The sequence below is a fragment of the Ictalurus punctatus genome, chromosome 11 (assembly GCF_001660625.3).
Source record: "Ictalurus punctatus breed USDA103 chromosome 11, Coco_2.0, whole genome shotgun sequence".
In the NCBI taxonomy this organism is placed as follows: domain Eukaryota; kingdom Metazoa; phylum Chordata; class Actinopteri; order Siluriformes; family Ictaluridae; genus Ictalurus; species Ictalurus punctatus.
In genome coordinates, this window is record NC_030426.2 from 25,390,802 (window position 1) to 25,401,198 (window position 10,397).

The following is a 10,397-nucleotide window of genomic DNA, read 5'->3' on the forward strand; positions in this document are numbered from 1 at the left end:
GCTTCAAATTCTTTACTCAACTTAAAGTATAACATTTTAAACTCTTGAATTTACTTATTCATTTTTGTTACCGATGGTAAATTAATGCCCCTTTCATTAAGCAACCAGTAAACGTGGGGAAGCGTTAACTAATGCTAATTAACTACAGCTTTATTGACCTGATCTCTCACGTTAACTAGCATGATAATGACTTAGCTGAATGCTGAATGCTAAAATGCTAAAAGCTGAGGTTGGAACAGTAAGAGAAAAATGTGAAAATGTTGTGTTGGGAAAATATGTTTTCTGTAGTATAAGAGCTGGACTCTGGATGACTTTCTCACAATTCAAAACACTTGTATTGTCTGTAGAAAAAGCAACCAATAGTTACACAGTCACTTTTAAATAAAGTTGAATGAAGCCTCAAAGCTAACTGTTACCACAGCTGGCTAATTCCCTTCCTGAAAGAAAACACAAACCAAAGACAATAACCATTTTTCCAAGCGACCAATCACTGATCACCATTGTTCCAGTTGACAAATCACTAATCACTACTGTTCCCAATGACCAATCAGTGTTCACAGCAGTATTGTTCCCAATGACCAATCGCTGATCACCATGGTTCCCAGTGACCAATCACTGATCACCATTGTTCCCAGTGACCAATCATTGATCACCATTGTTCCCAGTGACCAATCGCTGATCACCATTGTTCCCAGTGACCAATCGCTGATCACCATTGTTCCCAGTGACCAAACACTGATCACCATGGTTCCCAATGACCAATCACTGATCACCATTGTTCCCAGTGACCAATCGTTGATCACCATTGTTCCCAGTGACCAATCATGGATCACCATTGTTCCCAGTGACCAAACATGGATCACCATTGTTCCCAGTGACCAAACACTGATCACCATTGTTCCCAATGACCAATCACTGATCACAGCAGTAGTGTTCCCAATGACCAATCACTGATCACAGCAGTATTGTTCCCAATGACCAATCACTAATCACCATTGATCCCAATGGCCAATCGGTGATCACTACAGTATTGTTCCCAATGGCAAATTACCATTGTTCCCAGTGACCAAACACTAATCACCACTGTTTCCAATGACTAATCACTAATCACTATTGTTCCCAATGACCAATCACTGATCACCATTGATCCTAATGGCCAATCACTGATCACAGCAGTAGTGTTCCCAATGGCCAATCACTGATCACAGCAGTATTGTTCCCAATGACCAATCATTGATCACTACAGTATTGTTCTCAATGACCAATCACCATTGTTCCCAGTGACCAAACACTAATCACCACTGTTTCCAGTAACTAATCACTAATCACTATTGTTCCCAATGACCAATCACTGATCACTACAGTGTTGTTCCCAATGACCAATCTCCTTTGTGTCTATTTTCCAACTCCTCACTACCGCTGCTTCATGTTTAGTAAATATATAAATACTTTGTTTGTGGTGCCGTGACCAAAGACGAAATCTTTCTATAACCTATTATTATTCAGATAAACCTCTAGTTAAAAAGTTCTATTCTATTCTAAGTGTCTTCAGAAAATCTTCCTTCTTCATGTAATACATTTTGATATGCAGATGATCGTAAAGATTCAATAGATAAGGAATTAGTATGTGACATCATCTGGTGGCTTCTACCAACTTTTCGAGCATATGTTAGCTACTTTCCCCTGATAAGTTTCGACAACTAATTTAAACACACAATCTCCTGATCACATGGCCAATGCTTTAGCACTGCACCGCCTGGCAGGTTGCTAACTGGCAACGGGTCAAAAGACTTTTTCTGACCTTTCCTCATTGGTTCGTTTATTGAGTCAAGTTATTTTCTAAGACTTGGCTAAAAAGCTGCTCAGTAAAATCAAGTTAAAATGATATTTGACAAAACAAAGTTGGAATCTCTTCTTCAATGACAATTTTAAATGATTGAGAAAAATGTATATAAAATCAGAGATCGTTTAATGTGTACAAGAAATAAGTACAGCTGAGTAGTTAGCATACTCAAATACTTGAAGTACTAAATAACCAGTATTACTACAATAACAACTAAAATAATAATTGGAAAATAGAATATTTCACATAAGAATACTACCATAAAAAAGCACATTACTTTTCTTCACTATTTATTACTCCTACTTACTACCTAGCTTAACAGTTAGTTAGTTAGCTAGCTAACCTAGCTAATGTCATCTTAGTGCTTAAATCTAGTAGTTGAAGTCAATTAGCTGAGAGTGGATAAGTACTAATTCTACTTAGCTAGCATTAGCTTAGTGACTAATCTTAGTTAGCTAGCTAAAAAGCCCATAACTCTAGTACTTAAAGTCATCTAGCTAATAATGGATGTTTGCTATTTCTTAATGTTACTTAGCTAATGTTATCGTAAAGGTTATTAGTTAGTTAGCTAGCTAGCTAGTAAATCTAAACAAAGTCAGCTAGCTAACTAATAATGAATAGCTTAGCTAGTACTTAGATAATGTTATATTAACTGTTAATTAGCTAGCTAATAATGAATACGTTATGTAGTACCTAATGCTATTACTACCAAGTACTACTTATGCTAAAATCTTTACTTGTCTTAAAAGCTACGCTAAGGGAAAGGAGCACTGAGGTTTCTATGGGAAGTGGTGAGAGGAAGGCTTATGTCACAGGTTGTCTGAAAAAGCCTTTAAGGGAATTAAAAGAGTCAACAAGAGAGTTATTATTAAAGCAGCACCGAGCATTTTTCTGTGTATTTAAAGCTGTTGGATTTAATATTTAATGCCACTGTTACTCCAAAGTGCCTCTGCGTAACCTGATTCACAGTAATATTTCAAATAAGGCACATGGGAAACATTAGATTTATCCCAAAATCCGGATCTGTCCTCCTCACTTAACACTTTCTGAGCCAAACAACAATCACAACACACCGTTCAACTCCCACGTCCCAACTCTCTCTCTCTCTCTCTCTCTCTCTCTCTCTCTCTCTCTCTCTCTCATGCACACACACACACACACACACACACACAGTTATTTGAAGATTTTAGGCATGCTTTAAAGGCGAGCTGTCTCTAGGGAACCGGAGCTCATTGATGAGGTGACAGGCGCTGTTAGAATATGATCCTAATCCTGTTCTAGCATTTTCCAGCCCTGCTGCCATCGCAATTCCTCCACACATTCAACCGCCTGTCAGCCGGCAAAATCCTGTTAAAAACTTACAGCCCTGATACACATCAAAGAGCTCTGTGGAGACCTTAGCAGCTTAACACACACACACACACACACACACACGCACACACATTAAGAAATTACTGCACTTACAAGACTTTTCTGAGCTGGTGATTTGAATTCTGGATTCTGATTGGTCAGAAGGTGTTGATGAATTTTCTATAACAGCAGCTCTGACAGTTGTGCAGCTGCAATTCATTCTAATACGTTATTGTTTCTATCGTAACCGCGTGGACATGTATGGTGGACGCTTCACATAATCTAAGACTAATAACGAACAGATTTTAAACTGTTATTACACTGCAAAACACTGTTATTATTCTACAAAGAAAAAAAATCTATTCTATTACTAACACAGGGATGTGTACACCAGATGTTCCACATAAATGGATTCAAAAATTGTGTCGTTGTGGTGGTTTTCTGGAAGGAGATTTATGTAACGTTTTTTGGAAGGAGTCTCCAGTGTCAGCACTTTGTAACCCCGAATTCACACTAGAAGTGTCACGTAAAAAGATCACGTCAAGAAGCATCTCAAACTACTGGCAGGACAAAAGCCCAGACCTAAAAGACCCAAACCTGTTCCAGCATCACAATGCACAAAGCGAGCTCCTTGAGGATATGGTGTGTTAAGCTTGGAGCGTCCTGACCTCAACCCCACTGAACACCTTCAGGATGAACTGGAACACCGACTGCACACCAGACCTCCTCATCATCCCAACATCAGTACCCGATCTCACTAACGCTCTTGTAGCTGAATGATCACAAATCCCAACAGCCACGCCCCAAAATCTAGTGGAAAGCCTTCCCAGAAGAATGGAGCTTATTATAACAGCAAAGGGGACTAAATCTGGAATGGGATGGTCAGGTGTCTACATACTTTTGGCCATGTACTGTATTGACAGTTTTTTATTTTTATTTTGAAAGGCATTAAGTGGAGTTTCAGAGATACCAGAATCCCTGCCGATAACCACGCCCCCCCTCCTCACCACGCCCACCCTCTCAGCCCAGCACTACAAACTCTCCCCTGTACTAAATACACGCAGCTGTTGCTCATTCCCTCCTTAGGTTCCTGTTTAAATGTTTGTTAGTATGCATGATTATATAATAGACTATAAGAACAAGATGTCGAACTTTAACTTTGTGCACGTTTTTCGCAAACTGTCACGAAGACTGTCCTAAAACAACGGCCTGGGTGTAAAGCGCGCAAAAACCAAAAGAAGTAATTAGAAAATTTCAAATAATTAAAGTGACACCGGGTACTCACTTATCTCGCAGACATTCCTATTAACAGATTTAAAGCACAATCAGCCTATATAAAGCTAATTAATTAATTAATTACAGTCTTTTAATGAATGGTGATGGTATAAGAGGGATTAATAAAACAATTTGTGATGTACCGTTATAACTAATCCACTTTGGGATGGAAACAGTAACTCTGCGTGTGTGTGTGTGTGTGTGAGTAGGAGGGTGTTGGAACACCAATGGAACTATTGGTCATGTTCGCAGTGATGCACTAAGCTCTCTAGATACCAACAAATGAAACTCGAACTTGTCATGTGTTTCACAGGAATGATGTTTATTTTCTTGCATTTCACAGATAAGTTATTCACATTTACAGAAAGACGTCCCAGACAGCAACATCTATGCAACACGACAGCAGAATGTTTCAGGGTTTAAGGTTTTATATGCTGTGAATCCCTTTAGCATCATTGACCATCGTTCCTAAACGTACTGTAGTGTATTTACACGGGTTACGGATCCGTCACTGTGACACGTTCACATCGTTTCTGAAGCCTCGGCGCTCTTTAGATTGGTCTGGAAGATTTCATGAACGGAAGAGAGATGAAGCCTACAGTATGTTGCATGAAATCCACATAGATATTAGAGTCATCGTTCTTAAAGTGCGGTTCAGAGCGCCCCAGGAGTTTATGAAGCATAGGCCGGGGTTGTGATTTTTAAAAAATTTGTATTTATTGTCCGTGAAAGCGGGGTTCGACAGGAGTCCGGTGAGTTGGGTTTACCAGCTAAAGAGGTCCATGAATGCAAAAAGTGAGATGAGTAGCACTGCATTAGAGACTAAGACAGCTCATTACGTCAGTACATGAGGCCATGCAGGTGACGACAATGTTATGTAATGGACGTAAGCGATTGCAAATGCAAACCATGTTTATAGAATTAAAAAACGCTGACAGTTTCTTGCATTAACACCTAGCTCGATAAGGGGCAGTGATGGCTTGGCAGTTAAGTCCCTGGTTTAATGATCAGAAGGTCGGGGGTTCAAGCCCCAGCACTGCCAAGCTGCCACTGTTGGGCCCTTAAACAACACCCTTAACCTTCTCTACTACAGGGGGCACTGTATCATTGCTGACCCTGTGCTCTGACCCCAACCTCTTAGTATGCTGGGGTATGCGAAGAAAAGAATTTCACTTTACAATTGTATATGTGACCAATAAAGACTCATTACTCATAATGTCAGCTTGTATTACTCACTTAATACAATTAGGAGTCCTTAATTTAAAGGGAAAGAAAGGTAGCGTTTAGTTAGACAGGGTGGTGTCGTGCAACCTGAGACGAAATCAATTCGGCTAAAATAAATGGAAGTCGATGAGAGACACGTGCGTCCTCTGTCAGCCGTCTAGGTCTCTAATATATCAGAGGTTTTAACATTCATAATAGTTTGTTTATTAGTATAAGTGGCAATCATTTTGCACCACGTTTTTATCTGGACCGAGAGGGTGACTTACTGTATATGCTTGGTTTTAAGGTGTCTATAATTCGAATATTTAAGCATTTACTGGACACGTGAGGAATTGCAACACCATTTCCCTGTATTTCATCTTGTTTAAATAAACACAGCGTAATTATTTATGAGAACGGAGGTAAAGTCCAATCCATTTCCACTATATGTATATCACGGTCAGTTGGGCAGCGTGTCCAACCCGAGCGAGGCTGCGTGCTGCTTGGCCCTGAAGCGCAAGTTCTCGATGCTGCTCGTCTTGCTGTTTAAGCTGCTCCACACCTGCTGAGACAGTGACTGGTAATAAGACTGGCACTGCAGCGGGCTGAGTGGAGATGCCATGTTCATGCTCATGTTCATGTTCATGTTCATGTTCATGCCCAGGTAAGCTAATGAAGAAGAGGTGGAGGAGGAGGAGGAGGAGGAGGAGGAGGTGGCCATGTCGAAGGGCGTATAATGCATTAGGTTGTTTGTAGCAGCCATGTGCTGGCGAAACTGCTCCTGCAGACGGAAGAGGCTGAGAGGAGACGACGCGTAGGAGTTGGTCTGGACTAAACCGCTGCTGAGAACGCCGGAGGACGAGAGAGACGGCGAGGCGAGAGGAGAATCTGGAAGGAACACGATGAGAAAAGGTACAGTGTTAGCAGTGTTAATGTGTCTCAGCTCACTCACTATGCACGGCGTATGGAATAAAACACTCGGTGTCATGCTGATATAGGAAAATAATCAGTGATGCAGTGGTGTGAGGAAGTAACTGTTATCATACGAAAGGTGATTATTTTCTTTTTTAAAAAAAAAGGAAAAGCATGTCCCGGAGTATTTTATTCCTGTTCTAATACAGCAATTAGCCAGTGATTAAAATAGTTCCTTTATTAAAGAACGACGCGTTGTCCTTTTTTTTATCTGTTTATAGGTATATTTATTGTTGTGGACCGTCCATGAAAAAAGTTAGTTCCTGCTCTCAGTTATGTTATACAGTGGTGCTTGAAAGTTTGTGAACCCATTAGAATGTTCTGAACGTCTAGGATTGGCAGTTCATTTGAAGGTGATGTTAGAGTCCGGTGTTTTCAATCAATGGGAGAATAATCAGGTGTGTGTGAGTGAGCGCCCTGTTTTATTTAAAGAACGCGGATCCATCAGAATCTGATCTTCACAACACATGGTTGTGGAAGTGTATCATGGCACGGACAAAGGAGATTACTGAGGACCTCGGAAAAAGAGTTGTTGAAGCTCATCAGGCTGGAAAAGGTCACAAACGCATCTCTAAAGAGTTTGGACTCCACCGATCCACAGTCAGACAGATTGTGTAGAAATGGAGGGAATTCAAGACCATTGTTACGCTCTCCAGGAGTGGAGACCAAGAAAGATCACTCCAAGAGCAAGACGTATAATACTCCTCAAGGATCCAGGGTAACATTTAACCATCTAAAGGCCTCTCTCACTTTAATGTTCATGAGTCGACCATCAGGAGAACACTGAACAGCAATGGTGTGCATGGCAGGGTTGCAAGGAGAAAGCCACTGCTTTTCATAAATCTTCCAGACACGTCCTTGTGAATAAGCAGTTACTATGGTAATGATAACGTATTAAAGCGAGCGTATTCATATAAACCTGTGATTTGCAGCTGCACTACTGTTATAGAACCTTCTGACCGATCAAAAGTGATAATTCAACAGTGCTCTGGGATAAATATCACTTATCCCTGATGGTTTACTGTTCAGCTATTCCCGCCCCCTTCCCTCCTCCACCCCAAAAAATGTGCCACTTAATGCCCTGTGGTTACTGGAACAAAACGACTTCAGGAATGACCTTTCACCCAGAAGTAATCCCACTTCTATTACTTAAGTTGTAAAAGAAGTTCAGGATCCATGCCGTGAGTGAGTTACCTGATTTTGGACTGAGTGGTTTGCATGGTGGCGTTGTGCCACCTGTCAGTGCTTGCCCCGTCCCTTTCTCCTCCTGTCCGAACGATGGCGGCTCGTCCTCTCTGTCAGTCAAATCCTCTGCTCCTGACTCCGCCCCCGAGTGCTCAGGTGACGTAACGTTCACTTCCTCGCTCAGCTCGTCCGGAGGCGGAAGCATGGCTCGAGTCCCGTCTGAAGGTGAAGGTGGAGTTTGAGGTGTTCTTGTAGGTGGTACTTCTTCTTTATTCTCTGCTTCCTGGTTCCCTTCTGACTCCGCCTCCTTCTGCTTCTGGAGCTGCTCTTTCTGCAGACTGCGCTGCTTCTTGCGGAACTTCGCTCGTCTGTTCTTAAACCATACCTAGCAGAGGAGAAATGATAATAATGTAAATTACAGCGGAAAATGTGACATGTTCCGTCACAGATTTTTGTAATAATCTTTCTTTTGGACTTTCTGATTGAGTCTCAGCTTTCAGACTGCGCTGATATTATGGCGAAATTCAGAGAGGACACCCTGATGTAAAACCTCAAACAGAGGACGAGGAATTCATTACTTTTCAGAGAAAAATGTTTAATTGTCATACCAAGTTCAAGTTGCAAAACGAGTGGCTGTAACCTTTACTGACATTTGAGTACAAATGATGAATCAGCTTCAGCTGCGTGGACACAAGGTCCAGTCCACTAGCCTCGACTTAACACGTCATACGCATACAGTATTCTGTACATGTAATTTACAACCATCCTTCCATTTTCTGTAGGTATGGATCTTCTGTATTTTCTTATTCTACACAGGGTCGCAGAGAACCTGGAGCCTATCCAAGGGGACTCGGGGCACAAGGCGGGGGACAGCCTGGACGGGGCCAAACCCACAATCACACACACTCACACACCCATTCACACCCTTTCATGCCCTCCAAGGGCGGAAGTTGTGGTAGAGCGGGTTATCCACTAATCGTAGGGTTGGTGGTTCGATTCCCGGCCCACATGACTCCACATACCGAAGTGTCCTTGGGCAAGACACTGAACCCCAGTTTGCTCCGGATGGCAAGTTAGCGCCTTGCATGGCAGCTCTGCTACCGTTGAGTGTGAGTGTGTGTGTGTATGTGAATGGGTGAATGAGAACCAGCATTAAGCGCTTTGTAGAACAGCTAAGGGTAAAAAAGTGCTATATAAATGCAGAAAATTTACCATTTACTATGGACAATTTGGAAATGCTAATCAACTTACACCGCATGTCTTTGGACTAGGGTAGGAAACCGGAGTACCCGGAAGAAACCCCCGAATCATGGGGAGAACATGCAAACTCCATGCACACAGGGCGGAGGTGGGAATCGAACCCTGGAGGTATGAGGCAAACATGCTAACCACTAAGCCCCTCCCACGAAAATCCTGTTACAGGATTTCCTGGTCACCTACCCCCCCCATCATTTTCAATCACAAAGGTTGAAACACCAGCTAAAGAATTTTGTTACAACAACAGTGCCATGGTTCTTTGGACAGAAATAATATTGCTCTAAATGTGTGTGTGTGTGTGTGTGTGTGTGTGTGTGCACCTGTACTCGAGCCTCAGGCAGGTTGGTGCACATTGCCAGCCGTTCCCTCATCACTACATCGGGGTAATGTGTTTTCTGGAAGGTTTTCTCGAGTGCCTCCAGCTGCTGAGCGGTGAAGGCTGTGCGACTCCGCCGCTGCTTCCTGTGCTGAGAGCCGTACCTCGCCTCCAGGATGATGTCTGAACAAACCAAACAAAACACAACCTTCCTTTTATATCCATCACAGGTACAACCAGGCTTAGCCATTTGTCTTGAGGCTATATTATGGGTTACGGGTCTTCGAGCCTGTACATGAAGTGGAAAAAAAAAGCCTTTTACACATTCTGAATATCCATCCAGTCCTTAAACGTAGTTTTATGATTGCACAGATTAAGTTTGATCACATATTCTGTCAAGTTAGCTCACGTTAGTTTACTGGATTACAAGATTCGGGAAAATATTATGCATGCGAATGCTTGGTGTTTATTTATTAATCATCAGGAGTTTTATTATATCAGTGTAAGTCTATTAACTGAGGTCAGTTAGTTGAATATGAATATAAGTTAACTGTATCTATCTTAACCACGCCTTTATTTCTATTCTGGGTTTAACGCAAGCGACGAAATACATAACGTTTAATAAAAAGATCGATTTGTGTTTGTATTTAACATTACTTTTGAATAAATTAGAAATATTTGAAGTGATGTCATCACAAGAGCTTGCCAAACCAAAAACCAGGTTACGCTGAGCTTTTCAGAGTGATGTGTATCACTGAGTGCAAAAGTTTGTATACCGGAAATGACAGATGTTCTTTCATTATTACTAATAAATGAAGAATAAAGCACCTGGTGTGTTCTGTTGTAGGAAAATTACCAACGATGGGGTGGGTGTGATGATATGAAGCTACTGTTACCACCCTGAAGCTAATTATTCTTCATAACAGCACACCCTGACGCAAACCGCCAACAATTACCATTTTAAAACAAGTTATGTGGTCTCTACGCTTACGTTCC

General features: G+C 41.7%; 1 protein-coding gene across 1 annotated transcript in view; it reads right to left on the bottom strand.

Annotated features, from left to right (window-relative positions):
• Positions 1–4,129: 4,129 nt before the first annotated feature.
• The window catches only part of LOC108271686 (diencephalon/mesencephalon homeobox protein 1-B-like), a 7,220-nt gene continuing 952 nt past the window's right edge, over positions 4,130–10,397 (bottom strand). The window contains exons 2-4 of the mRNA XM_017479399.3: positions 9,406–9,584; positions 7,838–8,213; positions 4,130–6,559 (exon numbers count right to left, since the gene is read on the bottom strand). Coding sequence (XP_017334888.1) covers positions 6,132–6,559; positions 7,838–8,213; positions 9,406–9,584 — 983 coding nt within the window. The 3' untranslated portion in view covers positions 4,130–6,131. The remainder of the gene's footprint in view (positions 6,560–7,837; positions 8,214–9,405; positions 9,585–10,397) is intronic.